Source organism: Chenopodium quinoa, unplaced genomic scaffold (assembly GCF_001683475.1).
Source record: "Chenopodium quinoa cultivar QQ74 unplaced genomic scaffold, ASM168347v1, whole genome shotgun sequence".
In the NCBI taxonomy this organism is placed as follows: domain Eukaryota; kingdom Viridiplantae; phylum Streptophyta; class Magnoliopsida; order Caryophyllales; family Amaranthaceae; genus Chenopodium; species Chenopodium quinoa.
In genome coordinates, this window is record NW_018742903.1 from 911,114 (window position 1) to 934,433 (window position 23,320).

Sequence of the window (23,320 nt, forward strand, 5' to 3'; positions counted from 1 at the left end):
CAGTCACTTTGGCCTAATAAAATAAAACCCCCCAAAGCTTGGATTTTTGTGAATAATCGAAAGGTTGGATTAATAAAAAAAAAAGACTGGGCAAAGGTTGGATTATTAGATTCAAATTTTCGCAAATTTTAAGCTGGACTCGCTTCCAGCCAGAGCAGGTTGGTCTTACGACCAGAAACGTACATTTACTATAACAAAAGTGAACATTTAGTAATTAAACATGTTTGAAAAGTGGCTGGTCCTCCTCAACAAAAATGAACATTTACTAGAAAAAAAAAAAGAAAAAAAAAAAACATTCAGTAAGGGTGTTGTTAAACGTCGTTCGCATTTTACTAGTTGACGGTTGTTTCGGGGTTTTCTGATGTCCTGCGGGAGAGTTACAATTCCGAGACTGGAACCGGACGTCTGTACCTGCAAAATAACGGAGACTCCTGAGAGCTCCGCCTCCAACGGTCAAGTTAGTACCTGATTAAGGAGTAATCAATACAGAAAGTAAAGTAATGAGATCTCTCTAGGTGAGAGTGCTTAGTGTTGGTAATCTGCGTCGTTAGCGAGATTAGCCGGTTGTTAATAAGTCTGTTCTTCTCTGCTTGATCTCTTAATTATTCGGTTGTTTTTTTGTTGTTTTTTTGTTGTTTTTTGATTAATGAGGATTAATCGAGTATTTATAGCCTTGGGAAGCGTGCAACTCTCTAGGTTTAAGGTAAACCTAGGGCTGATCGGGCCTCTAGACTGAAATGGGCCTTGATGGCCGGTTGTCCCACTTGGCATGGGTGGACACGTGGCGTGTCTTAAGTGGTCCGTGGAGGACGTATCTGTGACTGACACGTGGCAAGCTCCTGTTGGCCTTCGTGAAGGACACGTGGCGGAACCTGGTTGGTCCACTTGTCAGACGGTGATTGGTGGATAAAAATCCCCTAATCATTTGCCCCTCACAGGTGGCACGCGACTGGTCACGTGTCGCCTGTGACAGGTGTCGCACGGTGACAGGCGACGGCCCGTTACAGGTGTCACCTTGCAGACGGCCGAGAGATTTTCCCGCCCAAATTTGAATTTGGAAGCGACCCTTCGCCTTCTCATTTTGCCTATAAAAGGAAGTGCTGACTTCGGTCATTTTCACATTTGAGAACTTTTGCGAGAACATTCGGACCCCTGAACTTGCTCTGACATTTTCGGACTTTTTCTGCCTACCGCCTGTTCTGACAAGCCGACTGACCCGAACTTCCAGGACTTCATCAACCGTCACCCGTTCAGGTAACTCAGTTCTCTTACTCTTAATTTTCTTTTTATTTTTTGAAATGGCACCATGGAAGCACACGACACGCCCTAAGTTAGTGATCAGCCGGTCACCGGGGACGGCTGAATCTAGGACTAGGAGTGCCGCCTGCCCTTTTCTGGACCCATCTTTGCCCTTTATACAAAGTCCGACTGAATCTGTGTCTATGCAGAACGTGATGGCCAGAACAAAAAAGACTGCTATGATATCAAACTCAGACGGCTCCTCCCAAAGGGTGCTCCTTAGCGAAACATCTGACCAGGCGCCAGATGTAGAACGAGGCGACTGTCAAGCTGACAGTGCTGAGAGAGGGACCAAGGTGTTCCCTTCTCATCTAACCGTGGACATGTCTAATTTTCCTTCTGCTCCTTCTAAGGGAGAGGAGGCGGGCCCCTCTAGGAGAGGGGAGGAGTCGTCCTCTTCGGACTCGTCAGGGGACGAGTCCGAATCCAGCTCTTCTGACCATAGTTCTTCTGGCTCAGAAGAAAAACATAGCCGCCTACAAGAGGCGAGAAGTTCTCATGCAGTGGAGAAGGGGGATAATTGGGCAGAGCCGTCCGCCTCTTACAGAGAGGAAAACGCCCCCTACTACTGCAGGGTGCCCCGGGGCCGGATTGCAACCATGCGAGACAACGTGGCGAGCTTTATTGCTAACCACAAAATGGGCCCGGAGTATTTACTGTTTGTGCCGGATCCAGAAGATACTGTCGTCTGGCCGGCTGGTACCAGCTATGGTGACGGCTGCTTTGGCTGCTATGTGGCGGCCATCAAAGCTGGACTGCGCTTCCCATTACATCCGGCTGTTCAGCGGATTTTAGATGGGTATGATCTGGGGTTATGGCAGTTAGCCCCCAACTCTTGGGTAAACGTACTCGGCTATGTGGCCGGGTGCGAACTGAACGGGGTGGAGCCAAGTTTTGAGGCTTTCGCCCACATGAACTATCTCAGCCGGACCCCCAAGTCGGGAGGTACCGGCTGGTATCAATTGACAAGCCATAGGGGTTACCTCATGACGAGAGGTAAGGCAAACAAATGGAAGGATTGGCGGAACACCTTCCTTATTATCGAGAGTTCAGACACGGAGCTGAACAAACGTTTTAATAAGTGGAACAGGGATCCACCTCTTCTCGCAGGCGGCCGCAGCATGCCGCCTGTTCCCCCAAAGGCTAAAAAAGAGATCCTAGACAAAGGACTCTTCAAAGTAGAGACTAGGGTGAACTCTACTTCAGGGGTACGAGAGCAAGTACCCCTAAATTGCGTCCCGAGCTTCAAGTGGCTCTATGACGAGTACTTCTTGGCCGCCTGTGGCCTCGGCAGTCGGTGCTCTAGAGGTAGCCGGCCTGACGAATACTCTGTTTTTTCACGCCTTGTTTACTTGGAATTTTTACTAACTTTGCTGTTTATTTCTTTCAGCCGACGCCATGAGTAAAATAACAGCATCTAAGACTGCGGCGGCCATGCTGCGGGTCTCACTAATGAAGCAGTCGTATGTCGACTCCCCCAGCAAGGAGGCACCCTTGGTAAGCTTTGAAAACTCCTCCTTTTAGTTGTATTATGCATATACTAACTCTTTTTGTTTTCAGTCTGGCACTCCAAGGGCTTCTTCCTCGCAACAGCCGGACCCCAAGGCCCGGAGGACGACTGTTGCAAGCTCTCCTGGGTCTTCCAGGAAAACAGTGGCGGCTGAGAAGCAGCCGGCCACTTCTTCAAAAACCCAGGCGGGGCCGCCTAGATGTATGGACACTTGCTTGTAAAAACTCACCCTTGCTTCCTTCTTGATTAGGTCTAACTTGTTTTTTCCTTTCGCTTAATGCAGCCGGCCCCCAGGGACTTGACTTGGTTGAGGTAGCCAAGTCAATGGTTAAAATAGTTCCTCCATCTGACAGGGAGGCGGTCAAGGGTGCCGGCACCCTTGACCTCGATGGAATTTCGGGGATCCTAGCTGAGGTATACTTAGCACCTTTTTGAGCTTTTGAGTTCCAGGACGCCTGTTAACTCTTTTGATTGGAAACTGACGCCTGTTTTTCTTTGTACTTAGGCCCTGCTCCGAGTCAACAGCCTTCGCAAGCCGATTGATCGGAAAAACAAAGAGGTAAAGGCCGCAAAGGCTATGGCCGCCTCCAGCTGTGATAAGGCAATGTTTCAAATTGCCCAAAATGAAGTACTGACCCTTGATCTTCTTTATTATCAGGCGCAGGCGACCGCCGCTGTTCGGGCTCAGCTAGAGACGGCCCAAAAGAAGGTTGACGAGCTGGAGGGGACCGTCACCAAACTTAAAACCGAGCTGAAACCCCTTCGCCAAAAAATGCACTCTTACGAAGCCATGGAGAAATCTTTGGCTAACGTAAAAGAACGCCTGGTGAACCAGGAGAAGAGTCTTACCCAAGAGCTCTCGGACAAGGCCGAGCAAGAGAAACAAGAGCTCGTCCGGGAGATGGTGGAAGACTCCGCCCAAATCCAACGCATGACCTGGGAACGACTGTTCCCCAGTGCCGACTTTGCCTCATGGGAAAGAACGTACCGCCAGTGTTCGGAAATATATAATCAACAGATCCTGGCGGCTGCTGAAGAAGAGGCGATGGACGTTGCGTTGGAGGAGGAAGAGCCGGTTGTGGCGCTTGTGCCACTTGGGGGTAAGGCATCAAAAAATGATGCAGCTAAGGCCGAGTCCAGCAAGAAGAGTGCTGACCAGGCGGCTGCTGCTGATACTGAACTGCCCCCTTCTTAAGCTTTAAGTATATTTTTTTCTTTTCACGGCCTGCGTGCCGTTTGCTTTGTAATTACCCGGCCAGGGGGCCGGGGTTTTGAATATTCTGCTGGTCTTTTATGGCCGGCTCATTTTAATCAAATATTTTGTTTTTGTTCAAATTTGTCTAAGTATTTGAAGTTTGCTCACTTGACCGACTGTTGTGTATGGCCAAACGTTTAGACAGGTAAGTATGCCGCCTATGCCCCTGGACGACTGGTTGTCTGTTTCCAGGATAGATGATCAGTCGGCCATTTAATCAATCGGTATTCGAACTCTTTATTCAATTTGACCAAGTAAATAGAATTACCTAGTAGCCAAGGAATTTAAGTAGGAAAACAAGCGGCGGGTACCGGTTGTTTCCCTTTATTGCCAATGTTGGCTTTAAACTCGTTATTTTTTAACCTAGCAAGAGTATTGGTTGAGAGCCTTTGTTTATTAAAAACAAGTGGACGACTCATACCTTTTAGGCTTCATACTAAGTTTGAGTGACTATTAAGGTAACATAGGAGTTACTTAGTCTTTGTCACAATCTTGATTGAGTAGTAGAGGTATCAGGCGGCGTAGGCCGGCTAGACCCCTTGATTCACCAATGTAAGCTATTAACTTAATAGGTTATCCAGTAGGAATAGGGGTTCGATTGCCCTTGTTTGTTTAAAACAGGCGGACGACTCAAACCTTTTAGGTTCCATACCAAATTTGAAGGAGTGACTATGAGTTAACTTTGGAGTTACTCAGTCGCCGTCACTTTGTTTGAGAAGTAGAGGTACCAGGCGGCGTAGGCCGGCTAGACCCCTTGATTCGCCAATGTTTGTTGGCTATTAACTCAATAGGTACCCCCTGCATTTATCCCAAGTAATACAGGCGGTCATCTGACTCAGATGTCAACTGCTACCACTGGTTTGGTTAGTGATAGAGTTATCCTTGTCTCAAAAACGGCTACGTGGTTGCCCTTTGGGACAGTCGTATAGGTGCCGTGTAATTAGTTTATAGAACAATGTTCCACCCAAAAGGGAGCTGCTCTCTGCGACGAATTTCATCCGGAGGGATGCCGTCGGACGCCTGCTATGATGTTGGGACAGGTCGAATTAGTTTTTTAGTTTTGATCAGGTGGATTGGCGCCTGGTCTGATCATTCGGCCGATGGCCTTGGTAAGTTCTTGGTGAACGTAGGTGCTAAGTAAAAGAAGGGTAGCCGCCTGTAAGGTACAGGATCGGCCAGGCCCTTATCTTTTTAGCTAAGTATTGTGAGTAAAATACTCGATGGAGAGTAGCCGACTGTAAAGGAACAGACGGCATGCCCCTCTAAAGATAGTGAAACTCAATGGAGAGTAGCCGACTGTAAAGGTACAGACGGCATGCCCCTCGTAATACAATATTGAATAGTAAGTGCAAACTTTATTAAGTAGCTCTTTACTTTACATCATTCAGAAGAAATATTTTTTAAGGTTATCTACATTCCAGGTTCGAGGCAACGGTTGTCCGTCTGGTGTTTCCAGACGGTAGGTACCGTCCCTGACTTCCGCATAGATTCGGTAGGGTCCTTCCCAGTTGGGAGTTAGTTTTCCAGACTTATTGGCCCTACCAACTGCTTCCATTTTTCTAAGTACAAAGTCCCCTACTTTGAGTGGACGCCTGTGTACTTTCTTGTTGTATGATCTAGTCATTCTTAGGCGATAGATCTCATGGCGCAAAACAGCATTGCCCCTTTTTTCAGGAAGTGAGTCTAATGCCAGGCGCATAGCTTCCCAGTTTGCCTCTTCATCATATAGCATTACTCGAAGAGTCGGCTCGTAGTGTTCTATTGGAAGAACAGCTTCTGCACCATAAGTTAGGAGGAAGGGAGTTTCTCCAGTCGCCCCTTTTTCAGTCGTCCTAATGGCCCAAAGAACATGTGGTAGTTCATCTGCCCATAGGCCGCCTGCTCGTTCAATCTTTTTCTTGAGACCGTCTGAGATGATTTTATTAAAGGCTTCTACCTGGCCGTTTGCTTGTGGACGGCCGACAGATGCAAAGTAATGTGCAATTCCTTGGTCTCCCAACCAGCTTTTGAGAACAGGCGTCTCAAATTGGGGGCCATTATCAAAAACCATAGACATGGGGACCCCGAACCGAGTGATGACGTTTTTCCAAATGAATGAAATTACATCTTTCGTCTTGATTCCCTTTACAGCCTCCGCCTCTACCCATTTAGTGAAGTAGTCAACGGCAACAAGTATGTACCTTCTGCCGCCTGTAGCAGGCGTATATGGCCCCAGAATGTCCATGCCCCACTTAGCAAACGGTAGTGGGCTGTGAATGGTAGTGAGGTCAGTAGCCGGACGGTGAATTAATTTGCCAAACCTTTGGCACTTGTCACATTTTTTCACCATCTCCATTGCATCTGCTTCCAAAGTAGGCCAAAAGTAACCCTGCCGCCTTGTCCTTTGAGCAAGCATCCTACCACCTATGTGGGAAGCACAGAAACCAGAGTGAAGATCATCTAGTATCTCTCGTCCCTTTTCAGGAGTAACACACTTTAAGAAGGGTTGAAGGTGCCCCCTCTTGTGAAGTTCTCCCTGTATAATTTCAAAACAGGAGGCTCGTTTTTTCAGTGCTGCCGCCTGTTGAGGATCATCCGGCAGTGTACCGTTTGTCAGATATGCCCTGATTGAATCCATCCAGGTTGAGCTTCTGTCTAGAATTCCAATAGGATTTTCCTCGATGCTTCTCTTCTCCATTACTTCCCAAAACACAGTCCGAGGAGTATCGGAGGAGGCGGATGATGCTAATTTCGAAAGTGCATCTGCCTGGTTGTTTTCTGATCTCGGCACTTGGATCAGATGGAAATCCTCAAGGGAGCCGACTGCTTGTCGGACCGCCTGTAAATACTTGATCATGGCCGGATGTGTTGCTTCGTATTCGCCATTGTACTGACTCACTATCAGTTGTGAATCAGAACAGGCGTCTATTTTCCTTGCCCCTGCCGCCTTACACATGCGGATCCCGGCTAGTAAAGCTTCATATTCTGCCTCATTGTTTGAAGCCTGGAAACTGAAGCGTAGAGCATACTCGAACCTGTCGCCCTCTGGAGATTGACATACGACGCCTGCTCCACAACCGTTTGAAGTAGAGCTTCCGTCCACATATACCTTCCAGACTTGGTCTGGAACTTGAGAGTCAGGAGGACGAGTCATCTCTACGATAAAGTCAGCAAAGGCTTGCCCCTTCACTGCTTTTCTAGGCTCGAAAGTAACTTCGAGACTCTGCATTTCTATGGCCCATTTGATCATTCGTCCGGAGGACTCCATGGTGGTAAGGGGCCGCTTGATCGGTTGGTCGGTATACACGACGACTGCATGTGCCAGAAAGTAGGGCTTCAATTTTTTAACAGCCATGAAGAGTGCAAGACCAAATTTCTCCACTAGGGGATACCTCAACTCGGCATTTTTCAGTACGTGACTGACAAAGTAGACCGGGAGTTGACAGCCGTCCCTTTCAGCAAGGAGCACCGCGCTTAACGCATGATCAGAGACGGCCAGGTACATGTAGAGATTTTCTTTGGGCAAAGGGCTAACCAGCCTCGGCAAGGAATGCAAGTGAACCTTTAATTTCTGGAAGGCGGCCTCAGCATCCGGCCCCCATTCAAACCTTGCCTTCTTCTTAATTGCCTGGAAAAAGTATAGGCATTTGTCGCCTGATCGGCTTAGGAATCTTCCCAAGGCCGCCAGACAACCTGTTAACTTCTGAACCTCTCGAACGGTACGAGGCGACTGCATGTCAATGACCGCCTGTACCTTCTCGGGGTTCGCCTCTATTCCTCTCTGGTTGATAAGGAATCCGAGAAATTTCCCAGACTCAACTCCAAATACACATTTCTTGGGATTGAGCATGACATGGTGCCGCCTGAGTGTGGCGAAAGTCTCTCGGAGGTCCGTCAGATGATCTTTCTGAAGTTTAGTCTTGACAATCATATCATCAATGTATGCCTCGACGTTTCTCCCAATCTGATCAAAGAACACTGTGTTTATCATTCGTTGGAAGGTAGCCGGAGCATTCTTAAGACCAAACGGCATGACCGTGTAACAGTATAATCCCTGATCAGTGACGAAGGCCGTCTTCTCCTGATCTTTCTTCCACAAAGGAATTTGATGAAAACCAGAATAGGCGTCCATAAAACTCATCAAGGCATGGCCGGCTGTTGAGTCGACCAGGTTATCAATTTTAGGCAGAGGGTAACTGTCTTTGGGGCACGCCTTGTTCAAGTCTGTGTAGTCTACACACATTCGCCAGGTGCCATTCGGCTTTTTAACAAGTACCACATTTGCAACCCAATCTGGGAAGTAACATTGCCGAATGAACCCTGCATCAAGTAATTTTTTGACTTCGGCGGCTGCCGTCTGACCTCTCTCTTCACCATGGTTCCGCTTCTTTTGCCGTACCGGCTTCTTTTTCGGATCCACAGCGAGTTTGTGTACTGCCAGATCAGGACTAATGCCTGGCATTTCATGGACTTCAAATGCAAAGATGTCCTTGTATTCTTTCAACAAGTTGTGAAAGTCGGCACCAAGGTTTCTTAGAGCAGCCGTCCCTACTTTGACTGTTCGGTCAGGATGGGAGTCGTCTAATATCAGGTCCGCATGCTCACCAGCCGGCTGAGGGCGGAACTCATCCGGCCGGTCCTCTGCCAATGATTGCTATTTTCTTGCTTTTCTTGCGGACTCAGTCTGGAGTGCCTTTCTCTTTTTGTCGCCTGTTTCTTGAACAGGCGCACTTTCCTTGACATTGTCAAGGTCTGTTTTTTCTCCACTTGACCCAGTGGCCATAACAGTGGGCTTGACATCCGAGAGATAGCACTCTCGGGCCATCCTCTGATCTCCCCTAAGGGAGCCGACTGTTCCATTGTCCCTTTCAAACTTAAGCAGCATAAGTGACGGGATTATAACAGCCTTGGAATTATTCAGGGTTGGTCGACCCAGAATCATGTTGTAGGCAGAGAGTTCCTCTACCACTAGGAACCGGACTACCATGTGTCGTCCTTCCCCTTTTTCGCCCAGGCGGATGGGTAGATCTACTCGTCCCAGTGGGTGGACGACTCCTCCCCCAAACCCTATTAAAGGGTGGGAGGCCGGATGTATGCAGTCCGTCTGATATTTCAGTTTTGATAGACATTTGCTGCTGATGAGATCTGAAGAGCTCCCGGTATCTATGAGGATTCGACCAACTCTCTGGTTGGCCACTTTACATTCAATAACGAGAGGGTCGTCATGCGGCCCCCTTATTCCTCCTAGATCCTCTTCAGTGATGACAATCTCAGGAAATGTATATTTGGACGGTCGTTCTTGGTGAACGGAATTTACATCTAACCGCCTTATATTATCTTTGTTGCCCCTAATAGAGGGGCCGCCTCCTGAGAAGCCGCCTGCAATGGTGTAGACGACTGCATCATCTGTATCAGAACTGTGGGCCTGCTGATTCTTTTTGGCCGACTGCTTTTTTGAGGAAGTGTTTCCCGCAGATTTCTTGACATAAGTGTCAAGATCACCTTGATCAGCCAATCGGTCTAGGTACCGCATGAGACTGATGCAGTCATTGGTGTGATGACCAATGTCATCATGATAAGCACAGATTTTGTCTTGGTTCCGGTTGCTCGCAGAACCCTTCATGGGGAGCGGCTTCTCAATTGAGAGCCGTCCCTTTATTTCTTTTAGGATAAACTGGTTATCCTTGTTAAACACATATTTTGGGGAGTATGGTTTGAATTCTTTTTTCTTTTTCTGGGCCGGCTGTTTAGAGGAATCAGCCGCCCAGACCCCTTTTCTTTTTTCATCCTTGTTGGACGACTGTTTCTGTCGTCCCTCTCTATTGTCGAACCTCTTCCCGTCCGACTGTTTCATCGTACACAGATCAGTCGCCTGTATATAGGCTTCTGCTTCAATCAAGGCCTCTTGAAGAGTCGCCACCCTTTTTCGAACTAAATCAAATTTGAAGGTAGACCCGTCTTTGAGACCTCTAAAAAAGTCAGTATAAGCTACCTCATCCGGTAACCCTTGAATCTGTATTCTCATCAGGTTGAACCGCCTGATGTAGGAACGAAGCCCCTCCTTTTCACCCTGCTGAATTGTTCCCAAATCAAGGGTCGTTTTCTTCGCAGGGATGTTCATTGCGAAGTTGGAGGCAAATAAGTAAGCAAGCGTCCTGAAGCTGTTTACACAACCAGTCGGCAGGTTGCCGAACCATTGCTGTGCAATTCCCTTGAGAGTCGCTGGGAAACACTTGCACCAAGTGGGATCATCCAACCCTTGAAGGTACATCAGGTTGGTGAATGCCATCAGATGGTCTTCCGGGTTAGTAGTGCCATCATAGGCGCCTACTAAAACATTTTTTACTTTGGCCGGCTGAGCGGCTTCAGTAATTTCCTTGGAGAAGGCCGACGGCTGTTCACCAAGTCTAAGCAGCCGTAGCTGCCAGTCCATAGGTTGGACGTTTTTTGCTGCAGGTCCACCAAATGGAGGTGGCTGCATAAAATACTGTTGTTGCGGCACAAATGGTAAGTTTGGTACCGCCTGGGCACTATGAAAGTCGGACTGACGGGAGGTGCCGCCTGACTGACTCTCATGGTACGACTGAGTTGGCCTCATCGAGGCGTTTCGCAAACTGTCCTGAAAATTTGAAGTAGAAGCCGACTCTGATAATCGGTCACTCTTCTTCTGCTCTAGCAGGTGCCGAGCATCTGTGAACGTTTGCTTTGACCCGTCCGCCTGAATATGACGAACCGGTTTCCTATTTCCCGTAGGGTAACGGAATTTTGTGAAATCAAGAGCAGACGGTTCCCGCTTCTTGGATTTAGGATGGGGAGTCGCCTCTCGCCCTTGAACTGGCTTCCTCCTCAGTGAAGTGGAAGGTTTCTTGGCCGACTGCTCTTTGACTGAAGCAGGCGGTTTTTTGTTGATCAACTCTTGGATCTCTCCCTTGAAGTCCCTCATGAAGGTCATGAGTTCGTTCCTTGTGATGGGAGCAGACCCATCAGTCGGCTGTTGCCGAGCAAGCGGTGCGCCTGCTGGCTCGCTTCCTGTTTGAAGATACTCCCGTTCCCTTATTTCAGTATGACGGGTACGGCGGGCCCTTAGGGTCCCGTCTGGAGCTGTATGAGTTTCAACTTCAAATTCACTTTCGGTATCATGGTCCGACTGAACTTGAGGGTCGTCTAGGGGACGCCTCTCTTCTGGAGTCGGTACAGACTTGGATGCCATCTCTGAAGTACTCTCCCCACAGACGGCGCCAAATGTTTCGGGGTTTTCTGATGTCCTGCGGGAGAGTTACAATTCCGAGACTGGAACCGGACGTCTGTACCTGCAAAATAACGGAGACTCCTGAGAGCTCCGCCTCCAACGGTCAAGTTAGTACCTGATTAAGGAGTAATCAATACAGAAAGTAAAGTAATGAGATCTCTCTAGGTGAGAGTGCTTAGTGTTGGTAATCTGCGTCGTTAGCGAGATTAGCCGGTTGTTAATAAGTCTGTTCTTCTCTGCTTGATCTCTTAATTATTCGGTTGTTTTTTTGTTGTTTTTTGATTAATGAGGATTAATCGAGTATTTATAGCCTTGGGAAGCGTGCAACTCTCTAGGTTTAAGGTAAACCTAGGGCTGATCGGGCCTCTAGACTGAAATGGGCCTTGATGGCCGGTTGTCCCACTTGGCATGGGTGGACACGTGGCGTGTCTTAAGTGGTCCGTGGAGGACGTATCTGTGACTGACACGTGGCAAGCTCCTGTTGGCCTTCGTGAAGGACACGTGGCGGAACCTGGTTGGTCCACTTGTCAGACGGTGATTGGTGGATAAAAATCCCCTAATCAACGGTCACATTTTTTACATGAATTTCCTAAATTGCCCTCTGTATATAAATACTCGATAAAGTAAGTTAGGCCTTTACGAGACATTTCTCATCTCACAAAATCACTCTTTGACACTTTCTCTCTCTAAAACCTTCCAAAAAATCTGAATTTTTGAAAAAAAAAAACAGAATTTTTTTGTTTAAAAAAAACCAAAATAGTTGAAGGTTACTCAAACTCAAGCAAATCTAGCAATCAAATGTTGAATCCGACAATGGCAGACCGACGGAGAATTAGGTTGACGTTTGGTGGTCGTGGTGGCGGCGTTAGCGGCGGCGAGCCGGTGAGTTTTTTTTTTGTTTTAAAATTTTGAATTTTGAAAAAAAAAAAATCTGGACAAGAGGACTTCCGCCCAGAAATTCCGGAAGTCGAGAGGAACATCCGGAAATTTCAGGCGGAAGTGGGGTTTCAGCCTGAAATTTCCGGAAGTTCCCCTGGACTTCCGAATTTTCTGGGCGGAAGTGTTGTTTCCAGGTTTTTTTTTTTTTTTTTTTCTGTTATTTCCTTTTTTTTTCTTTTTTTTTTCTGTTTTTCCCAAATTTTTTTTTGGTTTTTGGTTTTTGTGTTTTTTTTCTGTTATTTCCTTTTTTTTTTATTTTTTTTTTCTGTTTTTCCCTTTTTTTTTTTGGTTTTTGTGTTTTTTTTCCTCTTATTGTGTTTTTTTTTTTTTTTTTTTTTTTTTTTTTTTTTTTTTTTTTCTGTTTTTCCCCTTATTTTTTTTGTTTTCTGTTTTTCCTTTGTTTTTTAATTTATGTTTTTGTTAATTTTTTTTTCCTCGATTTTGTTGATTTGGTGCATGTTTTAATTTGAAAATATTTGTGTCCTTCATTTGTGGCATTAAAATAATTTTTTTCTTGATTTAGTTTTGCAATAGTTATTGTTATGTAATTTTTGTTAATTTAGTTTTACAATAATTATAGTTTAGCATTAATTCTTGATTTTATTTTAATAAGTTTGTTGTTGCTATGTATTGTTATTGTTATGTTAATTTTGTTTGGTTTGTATTGGTTTTTGCTGCTGTTGTTGTTATGTATTATGGTTGTTTACTTAAATTGTTGTTATTGTTATTGTAATTGTTTTTTTTATTGGGTTGTAGTTGTTGCGTTTTAATTTTGGCAATTTTGTGGTTAATTATAGTTTTGATTTGGTCTGTTATTGTGTTGAAATTATTTGTAGTGTGTTAGTGTGTTGTTATTGTTAGTAGTGTATTAGTATTGTAAGAATAATATTATTGTTATTATTAGTAATGTTGTTATTATTGTTTATTTGATTTGATTTATTATAGTTTTGATTTGATTTTTTTTACTATGAATTATTATTGAAATATGATTCTGTACTTATTTATTTAATGCAGATTGAGGGTTCTGGTCCTCGTCATGTAAGATCAAGACGTTTGAATGCGTCTGTTAGGAGGGAGTTAGGTGGTGCAGGACCTTCACATGCACCGTTTCAGCATGAGCAGCAGTATGGGACTGCTGGTGCTTGGTCGGGGGAGCACCAGTCACAGGGGAGCGCCCCCATGTATTCGTCTACTGGAGTGCCTTCATCAGACGAGGATGAAGATCGAGGAAGTCAATCTGCTGGAGATGCACAGTACGACCCTCAGGATTACCGTACTGTATATAGGGGTGACCATGGGAGATATGTTAGTAGTAGTGAACCAGGTCAAGCTTCTACCAGCTCGTCAGAGTCATGGGTGGTGCAGGAGCCGATGCCAGGTGGGCCTGAGGATGGTACCGTTATTCCTAGTTTTGGGGGTCACGTGTCTGCCTACATATGGGGTGGGCAGGAGCGAAACGTGATGCGGTGTTTGAGCAGGACAAAGTTGTGTTCTGAATTGGTTAACTGGCGCGCTCGTCTTCCGCAGGAGCACCTGGAACCGATTGATGGCAGTGGTCTATCTCATTTACCCGGGATCATGTTCCGGCGATTTGACTGGCCCTTAATTTCTGCTTTTGTTTAGAGATGGCAGCCAGACATGAACACGTTTCACATGCCTTTTGGGGAGATCACGATCATGCTGCATGATGTGTATCATATTCTAGGGCTCGTGTTGACGGTTCCATGGTTTCCACTACTCCTAGCACGGACGTTTTACGGGATGCGTGCTCGGTTACCTTGGATATGACTGAGGAAGAGCTGAATGAGAAGTGCGGTACCAAAACCGTATGGCAGGGTAGTGGGGTCCTGACTGAGAGAATAGTGGATTCGACCTTGGAGGCACAGAGGCCCTTCAGTTTCCATTACAGGGCGTACCTGTGGTTAGTACTCGGCGGTTGTTTGTTTTTGGACAAGAGTGGAAACCGTACTCATCCTTCCTTCCTCAACGAGCTGTTTGTTGAGGATGTTCAGATTAGTGAGTACTCCTAGGGTTCTGCTGTGCTTGCATACATGTACCGGCAGTTGGGTACAGCATCACGAAGAGATGCTGATTCTATCGCTGGCTGCCTTACGCTTCTGCAGGCGTGGATCTACGAGTACTTTCCGTGTTTCCGGCCTCAGCAGGGGACCTTGACCAGAGAGCTTGCTATTCCTCGTGCGTCCGCCTGGGATGTTGGATCGGGGTGCCCTAACAAGAGCATGGAGCGCCTTCTCGCTTTTCGGGCTAGGCTGGATCATTTGACTGACAATGAAGTTAACTGGCTACCGTACGGAGTTGATCCAGCACGACGCGTGCCTGCTACTCTTTTCATTGGCTGCATCCAGTATCGTAGCATCATTGAGCCATACATGCCTGATCGAGTGGTTCGGCAACTTGGATACGTCCAGGGCATTCCACCAGCCATTATCAGGCCTGAGAAGGCTAAGAGACCGACGAACTTGAAGATGTATCGGGTTGACTTTCCGCCAGAGATGACATCTGTGATGTGGACTCGGTTTGTCCCTGGTATGTCTTTTAGTGTCGTGGTTGGTGCCGTCAGTAGACTTGGTGGTGGTGCTCCTACGGTCGGTCCTGGTTACATGCAGTGGGTGTACCGATTTTCTCATCCACGTGTTTCTCCAGTTGCGTCATCACATGAGAGGCGCACACTGCCAGAGAGAACTAACACGGATTACGTAAGTAGTTGTATTTTTTGGTATAATTTAATAAGTTATTATTTTAATATGTTGTTTTTAATATGTTGTTTTTTTAATATGTTGGTTTTAATATGTTGTTTTTAATATGTTTTTTTTTTTACAAAATACTTGTGATTTATTTAATATGTTGTTTTTTTTATTGAAGTGGATGGGTCGGTCTATGGAGGTCATCAACAGGACCCTGGAGGAGTATCCGAGCCTATCGCGTGATACAAGAGCAATGGCTGAGGCGCTACGAGCTGATTGGAGGGCGATGATGGGGTTGTGAGCGTCCTGTTTTTTATTTTTATTTCCCTTGTACGCATTTCGTTTATGTACTATATATTCGTCATGTACTTTAAGTATTGAACAGCTGTTTTGGTGGTTTTGTAGAAATTTTGTTTAATTAAGTTCAATTCGTTGCAAATTACATAAGGACAACTGTTTAACATAAATGAAAGTACAACAACATGTTCACTATCTAATTAAGGCATCCCACATGTTCCTTCTAGCTTCGTAACGCCAATTCCAACCGTCAACACTTGGGTCGTGGTGCTCGGTCCACCAACCTGCAATCGGGGGAAGTGGCGAATCTGGTGCAAGTTCAATACAAATAAAATGTGAGGCCCCAACTGTAGCGATGACAAACTCTCGCTCCGGTGCTGTGACCCCCCTTCTTGCCCGCAACGGCAATATCGTGAGGCATGGGTAGTAGCAAGTTGGTGTTTGGCCTACACCAAGAATAGTAACCGCTGCGTTGAACCAAGTCGCAATAGGAAATAAATCTTGTATTGCAACCATCCAATGACGGGAATCAACCGCCCCACCGTCCCATCGAATACGCTGCACATTGATCTCAAGTCTTCCAAGCCCATAAATCCTCTCATATAGGGCTTGATAACCGAGGACCTCATTCGCTATTGTCTCTCGAGCGTCATACCATCGGCCTTGATCACCAAAGAAGAACTCGGCCACACAACGAAACCCACAGTTCCCATCGCCAATGACATCCTTCCATCCGGTGATGTAAGGCAACATCGGCCCTGGAAGCGAGTGTCGATAACGGCTTTGGCTAATGTCGTTTACATCTCCTGCACAAATGTAGGTTTCAGTTAATAGTTTAGTGAACGCTGATTTATGTGAAAAACACAACACTCAATCGTACCTGTTTGTCGTGCGCCGCGTTCAGTGTGTTGGCGGTTTACATGTTCAAAATAAGAACGATCACGTCTTGTATCATTGTTTCTTGGTCGACCACGAACCCGGTGGTTTACAGCAGGCTCTTTGAGATCAGAATGATCCGGATGCAGCTCCTCTTAAATGATGCGAGACACGTTTCGAAGAATAGCAGGATCACTATCGAACACCTCCTCCATCAGAGAACAAAAATGTGCGGCATCCTCGGTCGAGTCATTGCCATGCACCGTCCCACCATCTCCAGAACCAATAACCAAGGTCCTCCAAAACGGGTGAATTTTCCTTATGTACAATCCTGTCCCAGCAGCTAGCGAATCATGTATCTGGCATGCACAGGGAAACCCGTGGGTCACACGCATTGCACATCCACATCGTTCGTGCACTTGATAACTCATCTCCCTCATCCTCCTTGTCTCCTCATCGAGAACCTTCAAACAATGCTGAGACACCTTCCTGTTTATACGTGACAGTGGCAACTGTCGGTACTTTTGACCTATCTTCGACCTAGAAGCCTCCAAACCATTACGAATTGCGATGATTTGATTACCAATGTGGCTATGAACTCGAGCCCATACGGTATCCAAAGAACCTGCACATTACAAAGAAAAACCGTTATGATTTGTAACTGAAATTCCTAAATAAAAGTACATGCACGAAGTACAATAAGCAAACACCAAACCTGTCGAGGAATCAAACCACATCTTCACGGCCGAATGTTGGCTCTCAACTCTGCAAGTGCTGGTGTTGCCATAATGTAGAACTTGGTTTGTCCAAAATGTCACGAACTTCGTTTTATGACAAAGCCATGTGTTCTCTACATATTGTATCACTGTTGGAAAACTTGCCCACTTATCTTTCATGTTTTCTACAGCCGCCTCATAATCTTCCTCGGTTGCAGCGTCCATGATACGTTTCCATTTTCCGTTTTTGAAAGACGCACCGATTTTCTTGCTTTTGAACATAGCAGTGACCCGAGCCTCCACATCTTTGTTAATGTGCCATCGACAAAGTAAGTGCGAGGTTCCTGGAAACACTTCCCTCAATGCAGCACATAACCCAAGCTCACGGTCTGTCAAGAAAACCGACGGCTCTTTATCATACCCAATCACGTCTCTCAAGCTCTGCAAAACCCATTGATAGCTTGCCGTGCTCTCGTTGCGCATGAACACGTAAGCGACAAGAAAATTCTGATTTGTCGGTGTCACGCTAACTATCTCAAAGAACGGCATCCCGTATTGGTTAGTCTTGTAAGTGGAATCCATACCGATCACATAGGGGTACGTCCGTAGGATGTCTACCATGACTGGATGCACCATAAAGGCGTGCTGTAAAACGCCTTCATCATCGGACATGACCCAGTAAACATACTGACTCTGTCTCGCCAAATGTAGAAATTGCTGAACAACTCCTCTCCCATCAGACATCTCCTTTCTGAATTCATTCCGGCAGTTGTAGATGTGTCTGATGTTTGGATGATCATCAGGAAATTGCTCCGCAATAGTCGCCATGATGTTACGCGGTGCAACCTTAGACTTCGTCATGTCACGCACATCCTGCTTCGCATTCGGGCTCAACCCACTAATTTTACGATGACCCTCTGGATACGCAATCATTGGATGGTTGTGGGTCCCAGTTACATCATCTTTCGCCCGGATAAACCAAGTATTGGTGACGAACTCGTAACATATCTTGATGTAGAAAGGACAACCAATGCCCTTGGTTTTGGTGTCCTTCCGAATTGCGTTCTCAAGATCTCTCGGCTTACTCCTGCGTCCCCGCTCACATCTTAAATATCGAACTGGTCGACCATCCCTCTGTTTGTTGAAAGACGATTTCACCAAAATAAATCCCAGATTTATTGCAACAACATCCGCCCATGTAACTGCATCGTCAAACGTTAGAAAAACCGTGTCTGTCACAAAATGTGCACTGTAATTCACAACGTCGCCGTCGTCTTCAACCTCCGAATCCTATCAAAATAACAAAACAAACAAATAAAACACGCAAGGATTACTATTTTAAATTTAACAATAATAATAACAATAATAATACAAATAATCATAATAATAATAAAAATAACAATAATAACAATAATAATATTAATAGTATTAATAGTAATAATAATAATAATAATAATAATAACAATAACAATAAAAATAATAATACTAATGATAATAATAATAACAATAATAATACTAATGATAATAATAATAACAATAACAATAATAATACTAATAATAATTACAACAATAACTATGTAACATTAACAAATAATAACTAATATAATAATAATAACAACAACAACAACAATAATAATAATAGTAGTAATAATATTAATAATAATCATAATCATAACAGAAATTTACAAAATTAACAAAACTAATATTAATAACCATAATAATAATAATAATAATAATAATAATAATAATAACAATAACAATTACGTAAAAAAAAAAACAAAAAAAAAATAAAAAGGACATCCGCTTGTTTTTTCCGGAAATCTGGGGGAGATCCGCCCAAAATTTCCGGATGTCCCTAATTACATCCGGAAATTTCATCCGGATGTGTACATCCGCCTGAAATTTCCGGATGTTATGGGGGACATCCGAAAATTTTGGGCGGATCTCCCCCAGATTTCCGGAAAAATCAAGCGGATATCCTATTTACAAAAAAAAAAAAATTCCGAAATACTTACAGATTCTTCCGTCGAACCCTCCGGCGTGTGAAAGTTGTCGTCGTCCATCGTAAAACATCACTCCGTACACTTTTCTTTTCTGGCCCGGGATTTTTAAATTCCTCGGGATTACCGTACAATGGTGGAACCGGGATTTTTTAAAGCTGGGGATTTTTTTAACACAAGTGGTGGGCTCGGTAATGTTTTTAATGTTGTCGGTAACTAAATTTACCCATGGTGGACCCTTAAATAGATAAATTACCCACAAGGGCAAAAATGTCATTTCAATTAAAAATGTGAACGTCACCCAGTAATTTGCGAACGACGAATAGCAGTTCAGTTTAGTAATTGAACATATTTGAAAAGTAACATTAAAACTACAAATGTATATCAGAAAATTGAGATGAGTAATTCGTTAAATAACAATGAACACTTTATTTTTTAATAAAAATGAATTCCAAATCAAAAGAAAGAAATATCTAAAACTTGAAATTAAAATTGCAATGTATAAAAATGAACATTTATAACATAAGAGTAAAATAAAGAGACTATGTAACTGAAATAAATAAATAAATAAATAAAAATTGTACATCTAATATTATGTAATTTAACATTACAGTTGTAAATAAAAATGAACATATAATGTTGTTGCTCATTCATCAACATTTTTTTAAGCTTCAAGTGAAATCATACTGCATGAAAATGAACATTTATTTTATAAGAATGAACATCATACTGCATGAAAATGAACATTTGTTTTATAAGAATGATTATCATACTGTATGAAAATGAACATGTAATTATTGAGAAATACAAAACATACGTAATACAAATGAACATCTAATTTCATATTTTTGAAAATTGAAATAAATAAATAATTTTTTTATTAACGTGATATACAAATAAACATACAGTTTTATTATTATGAACATTTTACTAATATTAACCTGAACATCATTAATACACTCTTCAATAGTAAATTATTCACAAGTGAACATAAAACATATGAGAATGAACATATATTGACTTTATAATGAACAAAATTGTAATATATGTTCAGTTAGAATATATTCATTTTTTTTTTATAATAAATGTTCATTTCTGGTCTTACCCAGCTCTAGCTAGACGCGAGTCCAGCCAATACTAACTGTCAAATTTTCCTTTTAGTTATTCACCCAATCCATTTTCATGTTCTAGCTTGATAGCTATTTCATTTTAAGCCCAAAACTTTTTAAATACCTCTCCTTGTTTACAAATTTTTACCTAGATTCTAGGGTATGTATTTCTCTCTTCATTCATTTTTCATGTTTGTTCTTTTTTTTTTCCTTTTCTTTTTTTCTTTTTTTAAATACTTTCTACCCAAGCTATTCTACAAATAATTTAACAGATCTATTTTTTTTTTTAATTTCTCTCTCCTCTTTTTTTATCCTTTTTGTTTTCTCTCTCTTATATTTTTAGTGAATTTATTTTCTCTCTCCTATTTTTATTTTTTTAAATCGTTTTTCAATTTTTTTCCTCTCTTTGTTCATGTGTTGCATTTGAGCATAATTGTGAATCTATTTTTCTGAACCCGAAATTGGATTACTCAATTCCTTTAAGGATCAATGTGAGTATTTTTGTATTGTTAATGCTAATTAATCAATTCATATTCGTTTACATTTTTAATTTTGATGATATTCTGTTTTTTGTATGGTTATTGTTTGACTATATAATCCTCTGATTTCATAGTTTTGGTTGTAATTTGATTATTGATTTAATATATTGTTATTATTCTTATTTCATAGTTTTGATTGTAATTTTATTATTGGATTGTTCTATTCCAATTATTGCTCTTATTTAATTTCAATTTTAATATTATAGTTTTTTTTTTCTAGTTATGAGCGTCTTACATGAATACTTACAACTGTTTTAAGTTTACTATTCGCTTGTGTTTTGCCAATTTTGTGTGTTATATATGAACACTTATAGTTATTATGATGCTCAAATATGTAATGGTAGATCATTTATGTTTTATATTTGTGTTCTGTAATAAATTATATGTTCGTTGTAGTTGTATTTGAATATATATGTTTTACATGTGAATTATATTGATTTTCATTGTTTTGTAATTGTTCATATGCTTTATTTATTTATTTTTATTATTATTAATGGGCATATTTTATTATATTTTACTTTGTTGTGTTAGAAACATGTTCAGTTATGTAAACATAAATGATCATTCGTATGTATACTTGTGTTTTTTTAAATATATTATTTGGCTAATTTATTGTAATTAATTAAATGCTTTTTTATAGTTGAACATTTTGTTACTAGATTTGTTCATTTATAACATGTTTTATTTGTAATTTATGCAGTGGGAAAAAAGATGATAGATATTGATTTTGAAGAAGCAAGTAAGTTTGATTTAGCAGGGAAACAGTTTAAAGCTGAAGCAGAAGCTTTTGAAATGTATCATGAATATGCTTTTAATTATGAAAGGTTTTGGAATTGGAGTTGGAAATAGTAAGAGGCGTAGGATGTAATAATAAATGAACATTTTTGTATATAGTTTTGTTTAAGTATATATTATGTATTTGATTTTCTGTAATTGATCATGTGTTTTTTTGGTAAATGAACATTTTATCTTTTAAAGGTTGATCATATGTGTTATTGCTTATTGTGTTCATATATATATTGATCATTTATAATGTATGCAGTGGATAACAAAGCAAAACATCATTTCTTGTCAAGAGTCAAGTAAGTTTGAATTAGTAGAGAAAGAGTTTAAGATTGAAAAAGATAGAGGCTTTGTAAGAGACGAAGAGATAATTCATTACATATTAAAAACTTTGTTTGTTCTAGAGGCGTATGATTATGTTGAGCATTTATATAAATTATTATCATTTCTTTTATTAAAGAATCGTGCAAAACCACTTCTTGTATTTCGTAGAAGATATTGCGTCTAGAAGGTATTTTTGTGCAATTGATTTTTACTCTAATTGGTATTTTACATTTCATGTAATCATGGTATAACAACGTTTTTAATATAATTTTTAAGGGATTCCAGTGAAAGCACTCTCGAACCCAACATATTTGTTGATCAAGATATTTATTTTATTGCTTATGTTGTATTCTTTTATCTGTTTAGTAATAATTAAATGAACATTTATTATGTTGATAATGATTAATAAACAAGACCTACTATTGTATAAATTGTGACATACGAAGTATAACTTGTTTGTCAAATATTTTAATATAATTAGTGAAGGTTCAAAATTGACATTTGTCTCTCAACCACCAATTCAAGTTGTTATGAAAAATATAATTTTTTGTTTATGAACATGTTACTTTCCTAGTATAAACATTATATATATACTGTCTATATGTTTGCTTTTGAAGGATGTGATTTATAGTAGTACTCGAGCAAGGAAAAAGAAAATGTTCATTTCCTTCTCAATAAAATCAAAATGAAAACGTATATCAGCAAAAATTGAATTATTGATTATTAAAATATACAATACAATTCCACACATATTATCAAATACAATAAACTTCTCAATCCAAATTTGAAAATTTCAAGCTCGTGTTATTAGCCTGGTTGCGACTCCGATCTATGCCTTCTTGGTTTCCTTCTTTTTGTCGTTTTCCTTTTTTCCTTGCTATTGTATGGTCTAACTCACTATCTATATCCTTGATTTTTTTTAACTAATTGAAAAAAATATATATAAATTATTGGATCTAAACAAGAATAAGTATTGAAATGAACCAATTTTCACATGAATATGAATATGCATAATGGTTGAGTATAATAATTTACATGATCGATGTGGAAATAAATGAACATATATTAATATATAAATGAATACGTATTAGTTTGGATATGACCATCTATTAATATGGAAATGAATTTTTTTTTATATATACAAATGAACATCTATTAATATATGAATGAACATATATATTAGTTTGAAAGTGACCATGAAAGATAACGATTGATGAACATGAACTTTATACGTAAATAAACTTTTGATATATCAATGTGTGATTGCCCATATACCCATATGAGAAAAGACATTTATTGAAATTCAAAATTGAAATGAACATGAAATATTCGAGGAAGATGACAAAATTTATCAAAATTTTAATAATTGTATGTTAATATATGAATGACCATATACAAATATGTGATTGAACATCTACCAAAATAAAAATGAAAATTCATCAAAAAAAAATTCCACTCCAAACTATGAGAAAGAATAATAAACATTAATACGTGAATGACTATGTACTAATATATAAACGAACATTTATATTAATGATCTATCAATATGTGGATGATCGTATTCTAATATATAAATGAATATTTATCAAAATAGAAATGAACATTGATTAAAAAAAAATCACAAAAAAAAAAGATCACTACGAACTTAATATATATTTTTATAATCCTACGAAATAAGACAAATTATTCAGAAAATTAAGCCAATTAAACTCTACTTTTAATTTTTTATGTCCAGTAATT

General features: G+C 41.4%; 1 protein-coding gene across 1 annotated transcript; it reads left to right on the top strand.

The window, feature by feature from the left end:
* The first annotated feature begins 14,000 nt into the window (after positions 1-14,000).
* LOC110727164 (protein MAIN-LIKE 1-like) lies at positions 14,001-15,871 on the top strand. The gene is made up of 2 exons (XM_021906721.1): positions 14,001-14,948; positions 15,115-15,871. The coding sequence occupies exons 1-2, from the start codon at positions 14,283-14,285 to the stop codon at positions 15,235-15,237; spliced, it is 789 nt and encodes a 262-aa protein (XP_021762413.1). The 5' UTR covers positions 14,001-14,282; the 3' UTR covers positions 15,238-15,871.
* The last annotated feature ends 7,449 nt before the right edge of the window (positions 15,872-23,320 follow it).